The sequence below is a fragment of the Caretta caretta genome, chromosome 2, assembly GCF_965140235.1.
Source record: "Caretta caretta isolate rCarCar2 chromosome 2, rCarCar1.hap1, whole genome shotgun sequence".
Classification (NCBI taxonomy): Eukaryota; Metazoa; Chordata; order Testudines; family Cheloniidae; genus Caretta; species Caretta caretta.
This window is the reverse complement of record NC_134207.1, coordinates 30284823-30311965: the sequence shown is the minus strand read 5'-3', so window position 1 is coordinate 30311965 and position 27143 is coordinate 30284823. Positions and strand designations below refer to the sequence as shown.

General features: G+C 38.7%; 1 protein-coding gene across 3 annotated transcripts in view; it reads right to left on the bottom strand.

Moving 5' to 3' along the window:
• The window catches only part of CSMD3 (CUB and Sushi multiple domains 3), a 1179008-nt gene that overhangs the window by 116450 nt on the left and 1035415 nt on the right, over positions 1 to 27143 (bottom strand). For all 3 annotated transcript variants that reach the window (XM_048841517.2, XM_048841518.2, XM_048841519.2), the window contains 4 exons: positions 24510 to 24698; positions 14462 to 14647; positions 13111 to 13305; positions 11141 to 11314 (listed from right to left, as the gene is read on the bottom strand). In XM_048841517.2, the coding sequence (XP_048697474.2) occupies positions 11141 to 11314; positions 13111 to 13305; positions 14462 to 14647; positions 24510 to 24698 (744 nt within the window). The remainder of the gene's footprint in view (positions 1 to 11140; positions 11315 to 13110; positions 13306 to 14461; positions 14648 to 24509; positions 24699 to 27143) is intronic.

Sequence of the window (27143 nt, the reverse complement as noted above, 5' to 3'; positions counted from 1 at the left end):
GGACACTAATGCGTAAAGGTAAGTTGTCTGAGGACCACAGACCCTGTGTTTGTAGAGAACTTAGGCGGGCTCACTATTCTAGGGCCAAAGCATGTCATTAGTGTGAGAGTCAGTTGCAGGTGGGCAATGGAAAGCCTACACATGCCTTGGCTGGATTTGTCCACCGTTTTAGGGAGATGAAGACACTTATCACCGAGTCTCACTGATAGTGGCTTGTTGAGTAGACTGATGACAACCAGCCCTGAAGAATTTTGAGTCAGTCTGAAGTATTGAACCATATAGGTGCAAGAAGCCATGTGACCTAGAAGCCTCACATAAATTGTTTGAGGCTTTTTGGAGTATTTTAGTTTAGTATTGTCACAGGAGAAGATAACCATATAAGAGGGGTTCAAGCCTAGCTCTGCACTGTTGCTTGTTTATACATGGAACAGGGGTATTGTGGGGCTGATTATTCCCAGGACATATGGGGACTATAAGCCTTACAGCAATGTATGTTGCGGGGAAAAAAAGGAGAGATATAAGATAGACAGATCCCTTTTGTCTGGTTGGTGAGAGGCCCATATGGAGCAGGAGCTGCTTGCAGGCCATCCCAGTGAGGGAACCTGCAGAGAGAAAAGTCACCAATGAGCTGTTCAGTGAGAGGAAAGACAGAGGAAGGAGTCAGACCTGTTGTGGACAGTTTGGAACAGGCTAGTCAATCTATCCTGAAGGAAAAAAAAAAAAACATGGATAGGAATCATTTCCTCTATAATTTAAAAACTATTTGTATTATATTCTCATTCTTATATGTCCCTCATTACTGTACTATCTGAGGGCCTTCCAGAAACACAGCAAATGATGTGACTGGCATATTTGTGTGAGCCTTCATTAAACTAGACCCCACAAGGGGGGGCTATTCAAACTCCAGGGGCAGGTTTTAATTCCTGTCATAATAAACTGAATACTGTTTCATCTTGAATGTCTGATTTGGTGCATAGGGATGAGTGGACAGAAAATAGTGTTATAGCCATTGAACGGGAGGGGAGGAAGACTCCGTTTTGGAGCCTCTTCAGGAAATCAGTAAAACATTGAGTGATCTTATTATGGATTTTGTAATGTTACATAGATAATTAATGTATTTGAAAATTATCTTGGATAAAAGCTGTGATAGTTACACACTTGGCCTTCCTTGAGAACTTGAGGGGGATATTAATTTGTTTGTGGTTTTATTAATAACTTTAATCCTACTCTTCAAGTCTCTAAAATATTTCATATTTCAGCTAAAAATATTTTTCCTGTGATTCTTGCTAAACTGATCCTGCATTCTGCTATTGCCACTCTGGTATTGTTGAGTGTTTGATTTTGAATGGTTGATGAGTTATATTTGAAAAATATTACTACTCCCCCCCCCCAAGTTAAGAAAGTACATATTTTCCCAGATAGTGCTAAAAACTCATTTATATTTTAAAAAGAAAAAAAATGTATTCTTTTATTCTTTGGCTTTTAAAGCATTGGTTATTTTTTGCTCCTAAACTATGGCTTTACAAAGATCAGAAAAAATAATCTTTTCTGAGAATTTGCTGATTCTAGTGAATTTTATCTTCCACAGAAGGTAGTACCTGAATTAGACAAAGAAGGGAAACTCTTTCTTTGTTGCCATGGATTCAATTACTTGTTTTTGTCAGTTGATTACCTATACCTTACTTTATTTTGATTCATCAAGCAGAAAAAAGAATATATATGCAATATTTCTACTTACAGATGTAGCCAATGATTTTCGTTTAGTGTTCTCTTATTGGGTGATGTTATGATTAACATGTTATGTCACATATAATCATTGTATGTTAGAATAAAGTTGTAGATTATAGAAGTATAAGTGAACACTAAACTAAAATCATTGGCTACATATGCATGAAACCGTGCAGTTCGAAATTATATATTGTGGCAGAGCTCTGACCTTGTCCCCGTGGGTCCCGCTCTTCTACTGTGACCCTCCATGTAGCCCTTCTCTCTCTAGCACCAGGGTTACAGTCTACTGAGTTCTTTTCGTCATAAGCCAGCAAGGAAGTTGGTGAGAGAACCCCCACAGTCTCTGTTTTCCCTATGGGCTTATTCCCAAACAGTTTAGCCTCCTGTCCTGACAGGGGCCAGTCTTCCCCTCCCAGGAGGTGTTTCTTTAGTGTCGGGTTGTGGGGAACCCGGGCCCACCCTCTACTCCGGGTTCCAGCCAAGGGACCCTAATGGCAGCAGCTGTTGGCAGCCGACCTTTCACTGCCAGAGTTTCTACATTTTCCTGGGCCACTTCCCCACAGCTCTCCCGCTTCCCTCTCTTAACGCCTTCTTCACCCTTACCTTAGGGCTCCCTTTCCAGTGGCTTGAGGTTGTCTTCATTACCCAGCGCTTCAGCCGCACTTCCTCTGGTTCCCTGGCTCTCTTTGGCCTGACTGGAGTGAGCCCTTTTATAGTATCAGAGGGGCCTTAATTAGAGTCAGGTGTTCACATTAGCTTAACGGCCTCACCTGACTCTTTGCAGGTTAATTGGAGTCAGGTGTTCTCATTAGCCTGGAGCAGCCCCTGCTCTGGTCAGTCAGGGAACAAAAAACTGCTTATCCACGGGCCAGTATATCTGCCTTCTATTACTTTGCTGTACCCAACTGGCCTGGGTCTATCACTATATATATATCCAATGTGTAAATATAAATATTACATATTTTAAAGAGGTGTGGATAACTAATTATTTTGAGTCAAAATAGTTTATATGTTTAAGTTTATAGTAATGTTCTTTCTGACTTTTAATTTACTCATGATCAATTATTGTATTTGAAAATTATTTTTTAAACTATCTGCTGTTCTTCACCTATAGATATTGCTTTACATCCATAACTGCAGGGAATGTCAGTGGTGTAAAAAAAAGGTACTAAAAAAGGTTTCATATAAACTGAAGTACAGCAATCCATTTCCTCCATCAAAAATGTTGCTTTCTTCCCTGAGGAAAGAATACAACTAAATCTTTCATTCACCTGGTTATAAACAGTGTATTCAATAGAAATCTCTATTTCTGATACTTCTAAATGTTTCTCCAGTATTTATCACAGAGATTTTCCCCCACAGAAAATGTTTTCACTTTCTCTGTATTGAAAGAATCCAGTAAAATTGTGAGAGGCATTCTGTAAACTCAGAGATACAGTAGTCACAGTTTTATCTCTGTCACTTTAAACTAACAATTTGAAGTGTGTTTTTCCACATTACTACAAAACTTGCAAAACATTTCATTTATTGCTAAGATCTCCATACTAGACCTGCTTGAGGTATTTTTCTAAATGTTTCGGAACACTGTTTTTTCTTAGAAGTGCTCTGTTATCCCATCCACATTAAATCAGACTCACCTATTCCTCCTTAATGGACAATTTAGCTCCAACACTGCAAAAAAAATGTTTTGTGAGCAAACATACTAATTAACAAAATGAATTTCCTATAGCCATTCCCTTTTGCATTCACCTTCTGTGAATATTTGAACCATTGAGGTAATTCATTAATACGAATATTCACACAATACAGCATTGCACTTGAAATAGTCAAGATGAGATGGGACTCAGTTCAATATAGGAGGAGGGACTCTGAATATTCATTGTCATAGCCCTGGCACAGAGGCAACTGGACTACTTATACAAGGGAATTACCACACCCCTTGCAATTAGAACTGTGCAATGAGCCCAGGAGGCCTGTCTAAGTTACAGCAGTTTCTCAAGGTTAATTTATAGGCTTCATGACTAAAGACCCTCAATAACGGTGTAATGCAGCCCCAGCACCAAAATGCCACTTCTATGTCCAAAATGCTTTCAAAGAGCTTGCAATGGGAGCCTCTGAGGGTGTCTCACAGCTCTCTTCCACAGTGCCTGCATTGTGCATAATCCTTCCCCAGCCAGAAATGGGACTTTTAGATCCCCTTTATGCCTCACCTGCCCTTCCATTAGGTGATCTCACACCATATCTACATCCAGACAATAAATCTTACAATAGCCTATTTTTTCTAGGAAGGATGTTTTGGACACCTATGTGTCCCACATAGGTAAAGGTTTATTTGTTTCTTAAACATCCTAATTCTACTTATCAGCTACCTCTCCCTAAGTGTATCTACAATCACTTCTCCTGGTAAATAAAGTTACACTGATCCATTATGTGAACAGAAACAAACAAAACCAATGTATGACATCCATAACCAGTGACAACCAACACAGCTTGGGCTCTCTGTTACCATTGCTGTTTGGAAGTGTTTTCCCTTGTGCTGAGCAGTGTATTGGTAGGGGTGTACAATAATCTTATAGTTTACATTATATTATCGTTATTTGCGGTGCTGTAAAGTTTTGTTATGTATTGCAATTTGCACTAGCTGGTTGGATTCTCTTCTCTAACGGATCAAGTTCAGTGTTGCGTGGTTGTTGGATGTATAGTAATTGTTTTGGTCCTGGGTTACACAATTTTTGTAAATTTTTGCAATTTTTATGCCGCTGGAGGCGACATGAAGTTTTCTAACAGGGTGATTAAATTGTAAGTCAGTTTTAGGTAAATATGTTGGGAAATGGTTGCAGTCCCCAACGTGGCTGCTTGGGGGAAAGGCATTGCTTTATGCAACAGGACTTAAACAGAACCCATGCATCTGAGGAAGTGGGCTGTAGCCCACAAAAGCTTATGCGCTAATAAATTTGTTAGCGTCTAAGGTGCCACAAGTACTCCTCATCTCCACTTTTAAATGTTTCCAGGGGATGGTTCTAAAGGAATCTCCAGACCTTAAAATGGAAGTGCAGTTATAGTTATGTATTACAATGTTTAAGCTTTAACATCTGTTTCACTTCCAAGCATGTGCCTGGGGTTGACAGTGGCATACCAGATCCAATGTCTCATTTCCAGATCGACAGATTCCGGGAGCTGGCACCAGGAGCCATCAAGGAACCCAAAAGGATGCCTCTAGCTCTGTGGAACCTTGGCGCATGATGGTTGTCAGTGTAGCACAGAGGTTGGTGGCTCTGTGAACATTATGGAGCTATGGGAGGAGTTTTGATGTTTGTGTGCAATTGCAGGATCTGGAAGGCCTGTCACCAATATGACCCATTACATCTCCACTCGTCTTTGGCCCTTACATTTGTCAGTAGGCTGAACAATTACCCAGATCCTTGCAGCAGTTATTTAGTTTGAAGGTTTCTAATGGGGCACTCTTGAAGCACCAATCTTATGGAGGATACATGTTGGTCCCAATACTGTTAATATGCTTAGGCATCTGGTGCAATCTGGAACCCACATGTCACTGTGGACAGGTAGTGGCCTTATTCAGGACAGCATTTCTGGTAGCATTTTTTTTTTTTTTTTTTTTTAGTTTTTCAGATAAGCGAGCTAATATCTATGTCCTGTAGGGATTCTTCTGGAAGGGCTTTGGAACTGAGGGATATACACCGGGGGAGGGGGGGGAGAGGGGATTGGTTATATTAACCTTAAAAAAGTCAAAGATGGCTCAAGGACGCTGGGCTGAATTCATTAATCTGCAGGATGGTGGCAAGCCCTGGATCTGCCCTTTAGAAGCTGTGAGGGCGTACACGGTGATAAGACCAGGGAGCAATGGACCCCTCTTTATTCACAATGATGGCAGTCCACTCACAATATACCAGGATGGGGAATGACACGGTTGGGGATCCCAGCACATGAATTTGGTTCCCACTCACTCAGGATTCAGGCAACAACAGCAGTGGCCCAGCTGGGTATGGGGCCTAGTGCAATTCACGCAATTGGGTATTAGGCATGCTGAAGCGTACAGAAAATATGCAAAACCCCAGGTGGGGGAATCCGTTTTAAATTTTCCATTGTGTTTTCAGTCCAAATGCTGGCAGACGGGCCTGTGGATCTGTGGGCATAGTACTGTTTCCTGGGCACAGCTTGGAGGTTTGCATCTGGGCCTCAGTGGTGAAGCAGTTCTAAGCTGCAAGGGAGGAGGGACACATTATGGGACCAGCAGATGCCCCTTTTGTACACTGTGGGGATCTGTGAGCTGACATCAGATATAATTATGTTTCACATTGGGGAAAATGATTTGGGAATGTTTAAAGGGACAGATTTAATGACCAGATCTCAGAGGGACTTGGGGCAGATCATGGAACTTTTCCCAGGAATAAAAATGGTGTGGTCAGACATGTTGCGATGCAGGATAAGGAGAGGAACTGTGAAGCCCCCACAAGCCAAAAACACTAGGAGGTATGCGAATAGGGAGGTAGCCAGATTTATGGGTGCCATGGTGGCAGCCAGTCATTTCGCATCTGGACATAGCATACGGTGCACCAGAATTATTCATTTCAGACTTGGAAGCTGACACGTTTTCAGCTGATATTAAAGGGGGCATTAAGAGATGTCTCGGGACCCAGCTAGTATGTGGGGAGGCAGACAAACTAGTTGCTGGTGCCTCCTTGTGGCAGATGTCCAGTGCAGGTACTCTATAGGGAAGGGATACAGGGATCAGATAAAATGGATTGGTAAAGAATTAAAAAGAGGTATTCTTTAAAGGAGCGGAAACAGGGGAGGAGGGGTTCAGCGCTATAACTGGTATGGCAGGGAGCCATCCTCCTTCTTCATAGGCCCTCTGTAACCCTCATTCGAGGGGGGGAGATGGTGAGAACCCAGAAGTGGGTTGGCTGGGGTCCAGGATGGGTAAGGGGCATGGCTGACAGAAGCACCCTAGGTATATATTGAAATGATTATGGAATTACCTGCACTGTATATTTTTATCTGTTGGGTACTCACAGACATTTAAGAATAAAGTTGCAGCCTAATTAAATCGCACCCAGCGTCTGTTGTAGTTGTCTGAGTGTGAGCAACATTGCAGCTTGGCAAACAAAAGTGGGGAGGCTATGGGACCACTGTGGAGGAAAAAAGGATTAAACCGTGATTGGGAGATTTTTGAAATACCAGGTGCAATTTACTGAACATTTTATTTTATTTTTTCAGTGACAAGTATTAAATATACAACTATAAAGAAGTAAATATGAAAATAGAATACTAAATCAGAAATACAAAATAACTATTCCCATGCAGACAAAAAAAAAAGTTTATCCATCTCCCACAAAAAAGAGTAAATAAATAAATAATCAATCCAACATTTATATTTAAACAGAGGAAACCTACCTGGTACTAGTTTATACTACTAGACTTGCTTGTGATGAGCTAATTATGTTTTATGAACAAACCAACAAATGTAGACTAACTCCTCAGTTCTGCCCCATCTCCCCAAAGTTTTCCTGTAGCTTTTCCCCATGAAAAAAAATATTATTTCTCTCTCCCCCCTCCAGTGGCCTGGTTTTCTATTGCTAGTACCATTTCTAGTAATTTGGGCCACAGTTTAGGGAACCACTCAAGCAGAAGTTCACATCCATCCATATTCAGCAAAGCATGTGCCTAAGTTACATTGCATTCCATGGAAGCTTTGCGGAAAAGGAATGTTTTACTGAACTGGGGCCTTTCCCCCCTGTATAAAGTGGGTTTAAAAGGCCACCAGTCTGATCTGGCAATGATTCATAGCCACTTGGCACAAGTTCAAAAGGCTATGCCAGAAGTCAGGTAATGGAGACTAGCCCAACCGCTTTTCTTCCTTCTCTCCTGTCATTCCTGTCTCCATCTCACCCAGTTTACTCACTCCCAGCTCACTTACCTCTTTTCCTTCCACACTGAATTAGCTACTCCCTCTTGCTTTCCCTCCCACTGCACACCCAGTTTCACAAAGTTTAAGGCCAGCCCCGGAGCACCTATGGAGTCGAAGCCTTTGGGCCAGATGGGACTAGTAGATCACCTAGTCTGACCTCCTCTGTATTACAGATGATTAAATTTCACCCAGATGCCCCTACATTGATCCCAATTACTTTAGTGAGACTAAAGCATTTCAATGTTCAGGAGACTAAACTGTTGGTGTGTCACTGTCAGAGAACAGGAGAGATCTGGGTGCCACCAATGCCTGAGGCCCATGCAATGTCAACGGAATTTATTAGATGAGATATACCCAGATGATGCCAGCAGGAGAGGAAGGTGAAAAGCCCAAGACCTCTGCAAATCTGACCTGGAGAATAATTCCCTCCCAACCCCAAATATGGTGATCAGTTTGACTATGAACATAGAATCATAGAACTGGAAGCGACCTTGAGGGGTAATCTAGTCCAGTCCCCTGCACTCAAGGCAAGACTAAGTATTATCTAGACCTTACAGGTGTTTGTCCAACCTGCTCTCAAAAATCTCCAATGATGGAGATTCCACAACCTCCCTAGGCAATTTATTCTAGTGCTTAACCACTCTGACAGTTAGGAAGTTTTTCCTCACATGAGCAAGAGACACCAACCAGGCATCTAAGAAAGAAGGTTCTCTGTACCACCTCACAGCACTGATTCACTCCATCCAATGCCCCATTTCCAGCTGTGTGCAAACTATGATGCTTCAAGAGGAAGATTCAAACAAACAAACAAACAAACAGACAGACAGACAGACAAACCAACCAACCAACCCACCCAGAATACATCTGTCCAACTGTGTACTGGAGAAAAAGAATCCTTTGTGACCTCTGCAGATGACCACTGGAGCCCTGAAGCATGAGATTTGATTATTGTCTTTGCCTTAATGCAGAGCTGCAAGTGCTTTGAGCTGTTGAGGGTAATACAGGCAATCCTGTTCTCCCCCTGGCTGACGAATGAAGGAGACAGTTGATAGATTACATGGTCAGAAAGTACTACCATGACCATCCAGCCCAAAACTGGATTAAAACATACTTTTTAGAAAAAAATATCTAATCTTACTTAGAAGACTCCACGCAAGAGTGAGACCACCACCACCACCATATCTGGCAAACTGTTTCAATGTTTAATTACCCTCTCCACTAAGAAATTACATCATTTCAATGTATTATTATTTATAACTTCAACTTCCAGACACTGGTTTTTGTTATGCCTTGTCTGTGAGATTGAAAAGTCCAGTTCTCTATTAACTCTTCTCTTTTATATCAGCTCATATTTCTCTCTCTCTACTATGTTCTGTCTTCTTTTGCCCATGTCCATGTCCATAGTTTGTTCTCTTGGCCAACCTTCACTTTATCTTCTCTCTTTTTGCCTTCTGGGACTGTCATAGCTCACTATTTGCCTCCCTCTATTTTTTTCCATTCTCCCCAAAGCCATCTGTTTACTATCTTTCCCACCTTAATTAATCAAATCTCTGTCTTTCAATCAATTCTCAGCATCACAGTTCCTTCAGTCAATACCAAGTTACTCTCTGGGTAAGCAAATATAAAAGCATACTGGGGAACCTATCACAGTTTTGCAGGGGAAAAAAGACTTCTCTCACAAACAGATGCAATTCAAAAAGCATCCAGCAGGGGCACTGCTCTGAGAACAACAATGTTGAGCGGGTGTTACTTGTCTCCATTTTATATATTTCTCCTATCACCAGCTTCTGTTACCATTGTCAAATTTTACAGTGACATTGTGCCCAGTCTGCCATTTCTATCAGTAAAATGTTGTCCCTCTTCCTTTGAAAAAGTCCCACTGACAGAATTAAAGTTTTTAAAATATAATTTGAGAACATACTCTTACTCAGCTATTACCTTTTTGATTATTCTACACTGTTTTGATACTGTTCTTTTCATACCCCTTGTCAATAACTTATTACTATGGGATATTAAAGTGTTGTCACTTAACAATAACGAATACAACTCAGGGAAAAAAGTGTCAAAGTGCATATTTCAAATAAGACTGGTCAACTCAGCTTATCCCTTTCAAGTTTTCATTAGAGATTGCATAACCTGTCAATATTTTCAAGCTCATTTTTAGTAATTGCCTATGTTTCTACCGGCAAAAAATTAAGAAAAGTTAAATAAAAGTGTGACTTGAAATACTTACCTCCTTACTTGGCAAGAAGTTGTTTTGCTTAAATTGATTTAAAATAATGTGTTCAAGAGGCTCTGCAAAAGTAACAGCCAAGGTTTTCTAAGATTTTCTAAGAAATCAGCATTTTTGAGACTAATGATTCTCTCATAATCATTTCTCATTTCTCCAAATCTATAATAGCTGTGACCTTAACAAACAAGCAGGTAATTATGGAAGAAAAATTCAGTAGATTTTGACTCTATACATGGTATGTGTATGTAGGGCTTTTAGTTTTTAAATATTCTTCCTCATCATATCTTTTAACCTAAATAAAAACAAACATTTATCAAATAACGGCATCCTCTTTCTTCTTTGTCAAGTGGTGTGCATATTAAACTGAAAGGAAACACAAATAAAAATAACACATTCCCCTCAACTATGAGTCAGCAAAAATGTTTCTACTAAAGATTTATGGATATACAGGTAACTCTTTTGCTTATCCATGAATCATTTGAAGCCTAGAGGTATTTTAGCTGAAGCCTGGCAATAGAAGAAAATTTGAGCTACAGAAACACAGCTATCTCAAAGAAAAAAAAATAGTGTACAAATATGTCAGCAAACTGTACACAAGGAATCTTCCCACTGGTATGCTGGCCCAGGCCTTAAATGTACTGCATTTTTACTGAAGGATGCTAGTCTGGATAGTTATGAAAATCCCACTTTATGGATATTTTAATATCCCTCACCTACTACCTCAAGGATAATAAGAGAAAATGGGACTATAATGCTACATTCAAATATCAAAACACTTTGACTTCAGTTGAAAAGAAAATGTTAATTGCATGCAGTCCTAATAAAGTCAACAAAATAATCAAGAACAAAACATGCTGAATCATAATCCACTGAAATGTGTCATTGAAATTATTCCACTGAGCACAGAAGAAACCCTCAAAAAGCATCTCTACTCTGCTCACAATGTGCGGGGTTAGGGAGTAGATTTTGAAAGAGACACACATAGATATCTAGGTCCATTAATAGGAATGTAGGTACATTTTGGTCCTTTAGTTTAAACTTGAGACTCTTGTAAATCATAGGGATGGATAGAGTCAATAAACACTAATTGGACTAGATATCTATTGTTAAGAAAAAAATTAGGAATCATCACAGTCATAAAAGTTCTGTGCATGGAAGAAGAGGCCTTTGTTGACTTAGCCCACTTGCTGATGCCTGCTAAAGAAAGTTTGTAAAAGAAGGCAGACAGGCCATTATTACAGTTTTCATACCTAAGCATCGGGTCTCAGTTCCACTCCAGAGTCCAGAAGAGAGACATTCCCTTACAGTAGAGCCAACTAGCATGAATCCGGAATCACAAGTGAATATAGCTGTAGATCCATATGTGATTTGAGTTCCAATCTTATTCCCATTGGGAGGTACAGGAAGTTCTCCACAAGAAATAACTTTAAGGGAAAAAATACACATTTTGTATTGAGCATTGCACTAAAAACATTTAATACGTATTTTTGACTGGTTAAAATAAACATTGGAGGGTAGTCTATTCTGATCTGTGGGAGAAATGGATACAGAAATCTGTGTGTAAAATAAAGAATATGTCATGAGGACTCAAGCTCAACATTTGAAAAATATTTTAAACTATCACTGTAAAATTATTTTTTAAAAAACTGTTAAGAACATTTTAATCAACAAAAATCATTGATATTTAATTATCAAGGGTTTTTTTGAATGAAATATAAATGTTTCTATGCTCACTTTGTTATTATTTTTGTAAAACAGTATATTTGAGGTTTTTTTGGACAGAGGTTATATTATTTAATTTGTATCCTGTACGTCATTGTACATCACATGCCTTAGCTTTTATAAAACACAGATTCTTAATATTGGATAAATTATGTTCAGTGACCCCATTATTTTAGTCACAATCCAGAGAATTTTCTGATTTAGAAGGAGACAAAGTTTTCTCTTTAAAAAAAATAAAATAAATAGAAATAGTGGCATTAGGAAAATGAACTTCAGTGCTACCTCTGAAAAACTTTAGGTGTACAGTTAGATAAATGAGGCCTTAACACAATATAGAAGGATGGGATTTTGCTATAGATAGCACTCCAAAGTTGTGATGAATTGCTACTTTCTCTTTGGAAGAGTCAAAGCAGGTTTTACATTCAATATTTCAACATAGACGGGCCTACATTATTTTAAAAGAACTCCTATTTGTGATGGGGACCCCCCAATTAAATCTGGAATTTCCAAAAGGATTAAAATAATTTTAATTTTTAATTATTAAGTATCTTAGACTGTATTTTGGAGTCCTTTATCTATTAATAGTTGTAACTGTGTTCTCTCCTACATAAGGATTACTATAAATATTGTATATTAGCAATCTGTACATTTTGTTACAGACTTTATATTCAGATGCACCATAAACACTAATTTTGACCCTCTTTCCAGAAGAATGGTAGTTATTTGGTTCTTTAGAAGGGAAAAACAATTAAATACTGGTTGTGTAGTCCCCATTTAATGATAGAAGTCCAAACCTTTCAAACATGGGGGCTTTCACCTTTATAAAAGTGGCCTGATTCACATAGGTGCCTATATTTAGCCACACAAGGTTAAATATTTTAGCCTCCTTTCTTAAAAGTACCTGTCTCCATTATACTTCATATTCACTACTTCTCACTCTTAAAGCCCATGCAACCAGGTGGTGCCATTAGGATAGCAGCTTGTGGTGAAGATGATGCAGATCCTTGCCACCCCAAGGAAGCTCCTAAAGAAAAATCCCTCCCTACTTCTCCTCCCTACTTGTCCCAGGTGAGTGTGAAAGCTGTACCATGCTCCTAGTGCACCTAGACAGTGTTCTTGACCCTTTTGCGGTGTCTTGTACCACTGTTGGCTATAGGAGAAAATACTTCACTAAGGACAGAACACTATTGTGTCTGATCCTTGCATGGGGTGTGCAGGATAGAGTGGAGAGAAACCTTGTGCTCTGTTCATTCCCTTCTGTGTACCTGTGCTAGTGACAGACACCTCAAGAGGGCAGTTGGGTGTGCACAGTCCTATTACCATAAATGTAATCATCTTGAATTTCATTAACAATAATGGACATTACTTTTAAAAGATTGACCTTGGGCTTATCCAGGGAGTTGTGTCCCAGGAAGGGTTTTGCTATTCCACTAAACTAGAGGGAAATGTTTTTCTATGTGCCACCTACACAGAAAGTTTACACACAATGCATACTCACTCTGGCAGTAAGGCCTCTCGTTTCTCCAACTCCATGTTCCATTAGCAAGACACTCAATGGATGCTGGTCCCAAACCATAGTAGCCTGGATCACAGCTAAAAACAACTTTTGTTTTGTACTCATAATGTGAACCATTCACTATTCGCCATCTCCCATGTTCCAGAGTAAAGGAATTGATGCTTGGACATGTAACAACTTACAAAACAAAACAAATCAACAACAAAAAACCCCCAATGAGAACAGTATTTGTGGCTCAGGAAGTACAAGTTAACAAGAATATGAAATAAAGAATATTTGTTCTTTTGAATTCAGTGTCAAATTTTAATCATAATGGCTTCCTATTTGGAGTCTGTGTCTGATTTCATAACCTGCCTAGGGCTGAGCTGTAATCCTTGTTTATGGTCATAAGCATGTTGAATCTTTCTTGGCGAAAGGAACTTTTGCCCCATCTCTGGATCCTATGTTATTTCTCCCCACAACAAATGAGAGTCCCCCACCACCTTCCTAACCTTCTGCCATCCCCAGGGCCAGCATGGTGAGGGAGCACCATAGTTACTCCGTGCTCTGCAGGGTTTTACACACTAGATCCCCAAGACTCACAAGAAGTCTTCTCTTGCTATCCCCTTTTCCTGAGGGATAAAGAGATATCAGGAAAGGTTCTTAAATTTACCTTGCTGGGTATGTGTCTGTGTCTCTAGAGACACCTATCTTTTCCCCTTTCCAAAACTCCACAGAATGGGGAATGATCCACATCTGGATGGACACCAAACCTTTCCTAGGCTGAGATTTCTGCTTCAGCATGGTGGCCCATTTGGATTTTCATACCTAATTTATAGCCAAAGAGGTATCCACATGTCCCTGAGGAATTGCATGTGCATTTTCTCCTCAGTGTCATCTCTTAGAGTTTAGGTGGTGCGGGGTCATTAGCATGGAGGTGGAGGGGTTGCAATCTGTATTGGTGCTACACAGTTGTCCATGAGGACCAGGCAGAAAGTGATAAGGAGAGTCTAAGATCTGCTTAAGACTCCAAGGCCTTATATTCTGACTTGGCCATGAGGCTCTTGCCAGCTGCTGAAGCAGGAATGCCAAGGACCTGGAACTGAGTTATTAACTTTAATGCATTTTATAATGTATTTCTTTTCCAACTGTCACAGCAGGTTGATTGATATATTATTGTTTTGATCATTATATATATATATATAATGATCAAAACAAGTTTCATGTACTCAAATGGCTCATCATATTAATTATCCAAAAGCAGAACTCTTAAATAATTTGAAACAGAGCTCCTTTGATCAATGAAAATAAAATTCGGGAAAGTTCTTAGAGATAATTTTGCAATGCTACATACCTACACAACGAGGTGTTTTATTATGATTGCTCCATGTACCATCTGGCTGGCAGACTGCAGTAGTAAGCTCCTTGGATGATAGTCTATACCCATCATTGCAAAAGTAAGTAACGTGAGTGCCAACTAAATAATCCGTAGTTAAGATTCCACCATTTAATGGAGCTTTAGGGATTCCACAAGATATTGCTGAATTAAAAGAATCACAAACAACATGTTATTTACCTCTTTGTGATAAGTTATATCTTGTCTCACTCAAATGTTTTAAGTGTCATACCACAACACTCATATACTAGTGAAGAGGGATTAGTAATGTATTAGTGTATATTTTAGGACCACACAGACTTCATGAGTTCTAAATTTTCAAAGGAACTAAACCTTGGGAGGTTTATAGCTCATTAATCTGTCCTTTTAAAGGTATCTGGGGTTGGGGAGGAAATGAAAGTTATAGTTCAGTAACCCTCTAGCTATCCTTTCAGATTGCAGAGAATGATGAATGACGATGCAGTACGGAAGAGAAGAATAAGAGGAGCAGCATGATCCTATGGATAGGATACTAAACCAAGACTCTAGAGATCTGGTTCTTTTCCTGGCTCTTCCACTGATGCATTGTGTGACCTTGAGCAAGACACTTATAGTAAACCAGAGGTCCCCAAACTAGGTGCGCTCCCCTAGAAGCAGGTGCGGCTGGGGCAGGGGAAGGAGCGCCACCCATCAGCTCTGCTCCTGGCCCTGGCCCTGGCTGCTGGCCCCAACCTCAGCCCCTTTACCCCCGACCACGTCCCCCCTCCCAGAGCCGAAGCCTCACTCCCAGTCCCAGCTTGGGGGGGTGAGGGGTGGAAAGGGATAAGGGGGAGCATGAGGTAAAATGTTTGGGGACCACTGCAGTAAACTTCCTACATTTCAGTTTCTCCCCTTGTAAAATGGGAATAACAATGCTTTCTCATCTTTTGTAAGATACTTTAAAATCAACAGGCGGAAAGAATTGTATAAATGCTAGGTATTGTTATTTTTAGAAAGCAAGGGGAGTGGGGATGGAGAACAACAGATAGCACACTTTTGCTGTTTCTTTTGAATCTCTTCTTGACTTCAGCAGCCTCTGTGTGGCAGGGACTTTGAATTTTGGTGTTACTATACTTTTATTAGTCCTTTTTCCTGTTTGGCATTTCAGATTTCTTTACATAATTTGCATCCTTCATATACAATTTGTCTGGCTTCATAAGTATATATATTCATGTATAGTTGATCACATGGTTTATACAGCCTACCATCTAATCTCTGTCTGAGAGTCTATTTGATCATTTCAAGGATCATAAGATGATCTTTATTGGATGAAAATATTATATATATATATATATATATATATATAAGAAAGTCAAAATGGTATCATCTGGGTTGAGTATTGCAAAAACCATTAGATCTATTCCTGGTTTTGTAACTCACATTTGCTGCATGGGGAAAATGCCAAACTAGCTTAATTAAAGGCACCAGCAATCTCCTTGAATGAGCTCTTTAACTAATCCTGTTTTCTCCTTTGTACAATAGTGTTTTAAAGGTGAAAGATTCCATCAGTTTGTTGAAGCATCATATTTTCACCTAGTATATTTAGTCATTTCACGGTATACAGTATATGAAATCAATAATAAAGAAAAAATCTGTATCTCTTATTGACTCTGTTAACAGGAGCAGACCAAACTGACATAAGTGGATTATACTGAATGCTGAATTTAAGGTAAAAAGATAGTGGGGACCCAGAAAAGCAAAACTAGAGATCAAGATAGAGAATCAGAGAGATCTGATCAGAGAGGGCTTGGAAGCAGGAAAGAGGAGGAGGGAAAAACATATAGAGTGCAAAGAGAGGATAGCAGAAATTACCCAGCCACAGCCATTCAGAATAAAGATGTACATTTGTAGTGCTAAGGTTTGAGGTGCTGAGATTTTCATATTTCAATGTGTTATTTCATAGTGTTAAATATAAAACATTAAATTAGAAAATATGTTTACTTAATGTGTATAATTTCTGATTAAAACTATTTTCTAAAGAAAATATTTTCTTTAGATACCACATTTATTTAGAAATCTTGCATCCTATCTACGCATGCTTTCTTTCCACAGAAAACACTGTAAATTAGAGCAGTGATAGGAATAACATTATGAGTAAACAAAGACCCACATGAATATGAGACCCATGAAAGTTATGTATGGTCTATCACCTTCTAAGCATTCAGTGAACATAAATCTTGTATGTGTAAAAATGGAAATTTTTGTCCATGAAAAAAACTCCACATTACTATAACTACCTTTGAGTCTCAAGAAGCTAATTCCTAGCTTTCTGAGTTTTAATAAAGTGTCACCACACAAACCCAATGTTGATGTAGTAGTTTCCCCTTGAAATAACCCCATCAATTTAACACACAAAGTTACTGATAGAACTGTACTTACTGAAACTGGTGACAAACTTGAAATGGCAGATGTTTCACTGCATCTAAATAATGCTGCTCTTCTTGTAAAATTTATGTTGCCATTTTGATTAATATGCCATTACTGTAGAATAATTTTGTAATAGGAATACCTGAAGTTTTCTAAAGTGCTTCTTACCATAGCATCTAAGCATTCAATGAGGTGAATAGGATCTGCATGATAATGTCCAAAGTGGACATTTAGTCTTTTACCCTTTCCAAGTTCCAGGAAGTGCTGGTAGGTTTTTTGTTTATTTTTATGAACAGTAGCTATGGTGGAATGATTGAGGGGAAGAAAAAAGTAGGCAGTGTAGCTAGCTCTACAATTGGTGAAACTTTGGCTTAACTCTAATACAGTGGTTCCCAAACTTGTTCTGCCGCTTGTGTGAGGAAAGCCCCTGGAGGGCCAGGCCAGTTTATCTACCTGCCGCGTCCGCAGGTTCGGCCTATCGTGGCTCTCAGTGCCCGCGGTTCACTGCTCCAGGCCAATGGGAGCTGCTGGAAGTGGCGCAGACCAAGGGACGTACTGGCCACCGCTTCCAGCAGCTCCCATTGACCTGGAGCAGCAAATCATGGCCACTGGGAGCCGCGATCGGCCAAACCTGCGGACGTTGCAGGTAAACAAACTGGCCCGGCCCAGCAGGGGCTTTCCTTGCACAAGCAGCGGAACAAGTTTGGGAACCACTGGTCTAATATCTTCTGATGGATCATTCAACAATCAACCCCTCTTGATTGAGACTTGTTTATCTCTGACTTTCATGTGCTGTGTCCTGGGATTTGTTAGCTGTATTGTCTCAGAGGGGAATAGCTGTATCTTAACAAGATGGAGAAATCAAAGTAATAAGACACTTCTTCCCATGCAGGTGCTGAACACTTTATCTCTGAAGGAATCTCAGATGATATTAGAAGGGAAAATAAAAAAAAAAAAAAGAAACTAAATCTCCCATATGACAATGCACAGAGCTGTCACTAGGCTAGGCCTCCGTTTCATTCCTGAGAAGAATAAACCTCTAAGAAACATCCAGGTAGGCCTTGACACCAAAAATATTTTTTTCTTGGTAGTGAAGGCAAAGTTAGTTTCCAGTTGCACCGTATTACATCTATTTAGGTACATATCAGGCCCCATCACCATTGTATCTGAATTCCTCATAATCTTTAATGTATTTATCTTCACAACACTTCTGTGATGTAGGGAAGTACTACTATCCTCATTTTACAGATGAGGAATGGGGAATGATTTGCCCAAGGTAACACAGGAAGTCTGTGGCAGAACAAGAAATTGAACCTAGGTCTTCTGAGTCTTTGGTCAATGACCTAACCAGTAGACCATCCTTCCATGCTTTGTAACCCGTAGCTGGTGTTCAGTTTGTACTATAAACAGACTTGCTTTTTCTTCATCTTTTTTGGGGGGAGGGGACAGGGCCTTGTGTGAAGCAGATTAGTTTTGTAAAGTAATTTTGTAAGGCAAATAGAGGAAGATACTAAAATAAATATGACTGCTCCATTGCTTTTTTTTCTTCAGAGGAAATGAAAATCAATTCAATCATACAGAATCATTTTCATTTTGGTCCATCATGGACAAAGCAATATAATGAATTAAGCAATGTCGATTCATAATACCACTTTAACTCATTAGGATAATTAAACTTAATTTTATTTATGTATTTTTAAAGAATTAAAAAGCCATGTTTCACATTGTTATATGAATAGCATTCCTAGACATTCTGGACTTGGCTGCCCTCTCAATTTCATCTCATTTACAACATAATCTGTGAACACAAAAATTGTGTTACACTTAATAATTTTATAGTAATTTTCATCCTTGACTCTCAGAGTGCTTTTCAAAAATGGACAAGCATCCTTACAACTAATTTACAATTAAGGGACAAAAACCCCACTACCTAGGTCTTTATGTAGCCCCCGTTATTGTTGAATCTAAGCACCAACAAGCACAGAGATCAATCAAATCCTTACATTTCTGGCTAGTGAAGTCCAGTGGAGTAGTAGTGAGTCCTTTGCTGATATAGACTGTAAATATCTTCCTTAAGGAAGGCTAGGTAATAGTTGTTTTAATGGAAGTATCTGTTTGGCTTCTGCACAGAAAGCCATCTCATCACACTAATAATCTATCCAACTATTAACCAGTGTCTGGTCTTCCATTTTTGTTCAGGTTTATGGAAAAGGGCAAGCTGGCTGAGATTTCCTTCTGAAAGGACTGAGGTGATCATGAAGGGTCAGAGAAAGAACAAAAGTTGTTGTTGGAGGTTCTCTCTGTCCCTCATTAAGATTGTTCTGCCACCATTTGTAAGTTAAGGTCAGGTTAGATTCCCATTTGCTTTTAGATAATCAAAAAGCAGAAGTGAGCAAAACTGCTTTTCTCCATCTGGCCAGGACATTGTGAACTTTTCTTAAGAATGCAAACCTTGCTAGCATGATCTGTGCTTTTGTCATGTACATGGGGCTCCATCTTGAACATGTAGTTTCCCCATGGAGAACAATCAGAGATGGGCAGAAGGGATTGCAGTTTAACATGTACTGCTCATACAGAACCAATACCAACATCTAGGCCTCCCTCTCATCATCTTAAGTACAATTAGATTTCACAAGTGGTTAGAAAACTAAATCAGAAATACATATAACCTCAAAAGTACAATAGGGCCAGCCCTGAATGGAGAATTTGTTTGTAAGTTTAAGATAATGAAAAAATTGTATTTATATTTCTTTTATTTAGAACTCTTGGCACTTAAGTGGATTTTATGTGGTTTTTCTTTCTCCTGGAACCATTAGTTGCAAGGTAGAATTAAGAGTCGAACATTATTTTCTGCACTAACCAAATACAGGAACATGTGAACTTTTACTTTCACTATATTAATGTTAATTTTAAAGAAAAAGATATCTCCTGTAAATTATCTTGCTAACCACTGTCAAAATTCTCAGACATTTCTTAAGCATCTGGGATGCAATCAGACAATTTGTCCAACTGCTCATGTGCAGTTGTGTGATCTGGAATAAATGTACTACACTTTACAAAAGATAAGAATAGCCCAAATATTATATTTTTTTCATATTCTGTAAAAAGAGGATTCAACTCTTGTAAACCAGAAACAACCTTATATCCAAAGAATTCTAGAAATAGATACTAATATTTGTCATACACTGCTGCACCTCAGATATTTGTTCATACAGTATAAAGGTATTTCAGTATTTTGCCTGTCAAATATGCTTTTCATCTGAGAAAAAATATGCATTGCTGCAGCATAGTACAACGAACAGTGTAATTTTAACAGTGAGGTCAATAAATCCTGTACATTCTTTTTTCTTTTATGGTTTTGCATCTTTGGCATACCAGTCATTGCAGACATGACAATGTATTACATTGAGAAGTTAGGGGATTCCGCTAGATATTCTTTTATGCCATTTGCTTTGCTTGCTCAACACATTTTCTCTAGATTTTAGCCCCAAGGCATCGTGCCCGACACCAGCACAAGAAATTATGCAAATTAACAATAATATTGATTTGTGGAGAGATCCGTGCAAAGCAACATTTATCAGTGAGCTAAATAGTTAGATGAATAAATAAATAAATAAAGCTAAGCATCAAGTAATGTTGGTATAAAGTGTCTAACATTCAAGAAATGTAATCAATAACCACGTGAAAAAAACTATTAAAAAAAAAGAAAACTCTGCAGAAGTTGAGGATCTATGATTTCTTGTAAACACGCACAAATTTTCACATTTGAAGCAAGATAATAATTGTATTCCAAAATGCCATTGTCATCCTGCTTGCTCTTTCAAAGCTTTATTATCTTCATGGGTTTTGGTAAATTGTAGGAAGCTTTACTGATTTATACAAGATGCAGAGGATTTGTATCACTAAAAACTGGGCCAGGCACTCAGACAATCATTTCACAATGTAATTTCTGTAGAGTACATTACAAATGCACAACATTTATTTGCCTGAAATTTATAATAATCTTAATGTGTAAGACAGGATCTCTGCTTCTCTTCAGTCCAGAGGAAGGATGTTTTCATATTAGCTTCAAAGCAGGGATTCAGTTAATTGCCACACGTTTCAGTATGAGGTAGGGCTAATTTTTTAATCCACTGCTGCTACACTGAGTCTTTTCTATCAAATGGACATATTTTAATTATAAATACAGTACAAAAATAAAGAAAAAAGTGTTTACTCTAATGTTAACAGTTGTGTCTGGATTCCACAGCAAAGTGCCACATTATGAAGTGATGTGAAAAATGGGGTGGTATCGTCTATTTAGAACACTGGACCCAGAGCTAATTTTTCACAGATTAGTCATGATTAAGGACATTGAGAACTGTATCCCCCGTTACCTACTATCATGATGTGTCACATTCTTCACAAAACCACGACTGAAAGGACTACTAAGACTACTGGGACTCATTTAATTAGCCACAAGAAATGCTAAAGTAATGTCTCAACTATTGCACACCAACAACATGAAGGTGAGTCTAGGGAAGACACAGATTTAAATCATATGTTGTGAAAACTAAAAATATCTGAGTAGTTGTGGACAGAGTATTGGTAACAATGGAAGAGGGTAACAGAAGAACCACAATAAAGAATTGTGAAATTGCTCTGGAGATCTGGACTAATATGCCACTTGTGTCATAAGTGATAATGTGTTTGGCTACATAATCCTGATTCTCAGTAGATGCTTACACAAACAAGTTGTTGTTATAATTTGTCACAATTTGACTTGAATGACAATCTCCAATCAAGAGTTGATTAGGATTAATGTGGAATAGGAAGTGTGTAGCAATGTACAATGAAGCTGCATGAGCTGCATTGCCTTAAACAGGATAGCATGAGGGTGAGTATGTGTTCTGGCTCCTGCACTGGTATGCAAGAAGGGCTGTGCATAGAATGGCTCCCAGTTCACTTTCTGTCCATGTGAAGTTACTGGTCTTCATTGTATTTCCTAAATTTGGATGAATACACAAGAACTGAGTGAGACTAGCTTTGATAGGCACCCTAAATATGGAAGAGAAGGTAGGGCAAGAGACAGGGCTATGAACTTATCATCCATCCTCACCAACCAGCATAGCTGGCTGCCCATGGAGGTGGGCACATGCTGCATATCCTTAAGAGGGTAGCAGGACTGTCTGTACTCCTTCTGGGTGCCAGAGAGCTCTGAAAAAAACATGATCTGTTAGGCAGAGAAGCTGGAGCGACTGTTATTAGGGTAGTGCTGCTACTCCATGAAACAGTGTGAAATGCATAATCTTGCTCCAAGTAAATACCGATTATTAAAGAACATTAGAGAAGCTTATTGACTGTGTTTGTTTTCTATGGGCCATTAGTGCAAGGGGTTACAAATTTGATAGAATAAATGGGTTCAGCTTTATAACAGCAAGGGTTCACCTCTAGTTGAGGGCATGTGGTGATGTCCAGGAATTGCACTAAATCAGCTCATCTTTTGGGTGCTCTGGCCAAAGCATAACCAGCAACAACTACTTTTAGGGATGCATGGGCAGGATGTAAAGTCTCTGATGGAGTGTGAGTTGCAGGCACATAACAATGCTGCAACCACCTTCTATAAATGGGACTTGCTGGAAGTAGATATAACCAAGGGGCAAATCAAGTCCATAACTTGCATTATAGTTAAACTTCATTAAATGCTTAATTATAATTAATTGGCATTTAATTAACATAAAAATATTATTAAATTTTAGAATATATTATCAGTGGGTGCAATGAATGAATACCAAGTGATTAATAAATATTTTTTCAACTAGTTCTTTACAACTACTTACCAGTTATGTAACAACTTCAATTAATAAACCATTTAAAAGGTATAGTTACTAAAATCAATTAGTATTTTCATTTAATAGATTTAACTATTTTCTTAACACAAAGTTACTTATTTGAGATATGTAGTTAAAAATCTGATCAAGATCCATGACTTGCTCTTATCAAGATACTCCTCATACATTTTTATCCCGACAATCAGGAAGGTTAAAAGAATATAACACTGCACATGTAACACCTGCACTTCATTTCTGAGCACTTGAAAGTCTGGAAAACATTCATGCTTTTAATATTTTAATAGAAAGTGAGCAATCACAGCTTTTGACAGGGTGTTTGCTTACATATATTATACTGTGCATAATATAAACACAGAACTCTTATGTTTCAAAAATGTTCAGTTGAAAAGTGTAGCTCCCCAAAACTACTTGTGGAAAATTAACATGGAACAAACTTGAATTTCACTTCTCTCCATAGGTCAGCAGGAACATAGTGTCTGCATACATATAAGCAGCTAAAGTACTTGGTTTGCACATCCCTAATGAAGGTCTGCCGCTTCTGTACTTGTGTGATTAATGAGGTCTGAGAACCTTGCATGAATAGTAAAATAGAATTATCATTTTGTCCAAGTTTATACAACAGAATAATATAAATTCCTTGTATTTAAAGAAAACAAAGTGTAGACAGCACACTTCATGTTTGATAAATATTCCTAATCGTTTTCTATACAATAAGATACATGTTACTGACACAATATCATTCTTCTTAAGAAAATATATGTTGTAAACCAAACTGTTAACCACACAGTCATTTCTATTTCATTATTAAGGAATCGTACTGTATCTTGGCATGCTATTTCAAAGAGAGGAGATGTTAATATGAAGAGTTCTGTCCCAAATGATTAAATTTAAAAATCAATTTGAGGCTCAAAATATTAAGGTAGACATCAAAATCATCAGATGGTTTTATTTAAAAAAATCCCATTTACTTTTCATTAGAAATCTCATGAGTTCTAGTACTTTCTGGTTCTTTATAGTTGGTGAATCATGAATAAGCAAGAATAAATAAGGAATAGGTTTCAGAGGAACAGCCGTGTTAGTCTGTATTTGCAAAAAGAAAAGGAGTACTTGTGGCACCTTAGAGACTAACCAATTTATTTGAGCATGAACTTTCGTGAGCTACAGCTCACTTCAACATCTGATGAAGTGAGCTGTAGCTCACGAAAGTTCATGCTCAAATAAATTGGTTAGTCTCTAAGGTGCCACAAGTACTGAAGTGAGCTGTAGCTCACGAAAGTTCATGCTCAAATAAATTGGTTAGTCTCTAAGGTGCCACAAGTACTCCTTTTCTTTTTGCAAATAAGGAATAGTTATTTGGCACTTCTAATCCTAATCCTAATAGAAACATATAACACTGAGAAATGTGGAAATGAAAAACAAATCAACAATATAAATTAAGGGAACTTTTCTGAACATCCAAAAAATAAATAAAAGTAAAGTTGGCTTCAGTTTTAAGTGAAGATTCAGGTGAGATTACATTTTATTTAGGTCAATTTGCTCACAATTACATAAAATGTGATACAAAATTACTTCCAAAGTCATATAATCAATAGTTGCTAACCTTAGCAGATTCTGTTAAAATATTTGATTTACTGGTTTTGTTTGTAGGGCTATATTGGCAGGAAGATTTTGGTTCCCATGAATGAAAATTAAACAATTTTATTTTAAATCAGAAAAACAGATGGCCTAAATCAGGAGAGGAGAAAATAGTCTGCTAAAATGTGTGTTAATATGTGATTAAACATATTTACCTTGACAAGCTGGGACTGGTGCATCCCATGCATGATATCCATATGGAGATTTCCTGCATACAGCGGTACTTTTCCCAACAAGCCTATATCCTCGATCACAAGCCCAGCGAACCATACTGTTGAGCTGTCCACCTGTCTGACTGACAATGAATCCATGTGGAGGGGACTCTGGAGTACTACAGTAAAGAGCTTTGGGAAAAACAAAAAAGAAAACAAAACACTTTTTCCCCCTCTCTTAAAGTATGGTAGCCAAATCTGAGGGTTTTATTCAGTTTCTACACTAACGCTACCTGAATTATTTGAGAATTTGCCTGTGTAAGGACTGAGAAAAGACATTAAGATTCTGATTCTGGCATTCTACATTCAGTAGTGCATTATTCAGAAAGTAAAGGTGGTGCAATAAGGCCTAATAAGGACTTCAGGATTTGGTTCCCAGATGGCAAATGTGAAATCAAGACTCATTAGAACAACCGTTATTATAACAACTTCTCCGTTGAACAATGTACAACAAAGTATTTTTGTTCCATGATAGCATAAAGAAACTAAATGGCATTAATATTTACTATGAAAAATGCCCTTAATAAATCAAAACCAACAAGTGTACAGGCCAAAGATTTTCTTTTTCAGATTATTGTATTTTTTTTTGTTCACAACAAAAAATACTTCTACAAAAGTCAACCATGTGTGAACTAAAAGTGAATTATTAAAAATTACAGTACAACAATCTTAACTGTACTTCTGAATGTCCCAAATGAACCTGCATCAGTTACTGTGCAGCTGCATTTTTCTCTCTTTGAAATTCCCCAGAAATCCTAGAGGACGTGCAAAATGTTGAAGATAGGGAAAGCGTCCCTACAGATCTTTATAAGTGTGGGGAGAGATAATAAAGTTTAGAAATAAGGTTTTAATAATCGGATAGGATTTTGGCCCAGATTCCTAAAGATACTTAGATGGTTAACTTCCAGTGGTGGTTATATATCATTCTTATACATTTTTAATTTGCTTATTTTACCTTATGAGAGGAGACTCAAAGAGCTTGGCCTGTTTAGCCTAACCAAAAGAAGTTTGAGGGGAGATATGATTGCTCTCTATAAATACAGCAGAGGGATAAATACCAGGCAAGGAGATGAGTTGACTATGTGGACACAAGAACAAAACTGGTCATCAAGTTTAGGCTTGAAATTAGACAAAGGTTTCTAACCATCAGAGAAGTGAAGTTTTGGAGCAGCCTTCCAAGGGGAGCAGTGGGTGCAAAAAAAAAAAACCAACTGGCTTTAAGACTGAACTTGTTTTGTTTGGGGGACTGTGTACTGAGTCTAGCGGCCTGCTCGGCAAGGCTAAGAGCTTCTTAATGATGCTTTGATCCGTAAACTCTTTAGCACGCATCAACCTTTAACCTGAGGTCGGGGCTACTCAAGAAGACCAGGGCTTTAAAAAGCCCACTCCTAAGCAACCAGAGGAGCTAGCATCCAGTGTCAGTTAACAAGAGTTTTGCGAGGGAGTTTAGAGGGGAAGTATGGGGCAGGGGAGCTAGATACTCTTAACGTTCTTTAAACTTATGGCAATAAACACCCCCCTCCCAATAAAAAAAAATACAACAAAGGAAAGAGATTCAGGACTAAAAAGAGAATGCAGGTAGAAGTCCAGCAACAGAGTGGGGGCTATTCAATTTATTGCATTCAATGCAGCATGTTTGATTATCTACCCTATGGGCAGGTGGTGTATGTGTGCATTTGGTGCAAGGAGCTCCTGGCCCTGAGAGACTGTGTACAGGCTTTGGAGACCAGAGTGCTGAACTGGAGGAGTTAAGGGAGACAGAGGTACATGGAGGAGACTTTACAGGAAAGAGTAGAATGGTCCCAACCCTGGTTGACAACCTCTGTGCTGTTGAGGAGGATGAAAGTCTCATGGAAGAAGAACATCAAACTGGAGCAGAGGGAAGCAATCCCATAGTTGGGACACTCCTTCCAGATGATGTTGTGGTATCCTCTTGCTCTGAGGATACCTCTCTGGAGGATGGAACTCCAGTTATTGGGAAGAAACAGGTAATAGTTATGGGGGATTAGAAACATAGATAGTTAGGTTTGCGATGACCAGGAGAATCATATGGGTGACTTGCCTGTGTTATAAAAAAGGTGCTTATATGCTATTTTATATGAATGTTCAATAAGTTTGTTCTTATAACTTAGCATAAGTTACTAACTTAGCATATGTGATTAAAGTAGTTGAAGCCTTAGGCCGAGGTTAAGCTGACCTGAGAGGAATGCTGAAGAAGCAGCCTCAAAACCAGTTGAGACTGCCCGTTATCACTGAAGATAAGAAAGAATGCAAGGAGTAGGACTGACCGTGAGGGCAGTGTTACCAACTGTAGAGGGTATAATTGCTTGCAATTTCTGAGGGGCGGGGTCCCTCTCCGGAGGCACCCAGCTCGAGCTGTATTTCTGTACACCAATAAAAGATGCCTGTGTAGATTGGACTCTGAATCTAGAATTCTGTGGGATCCTAGAGTCGAATCAAGCACCTAGAGGGGTGAGAGAAAGGGCTAATTGTTTTATTTTTCTTGACACCTGCTGGGTGAGAAGGTTGCAGATCTCTCAAGACATCTAGCTAGACTTATGTGTAGCGCTGGGGAGG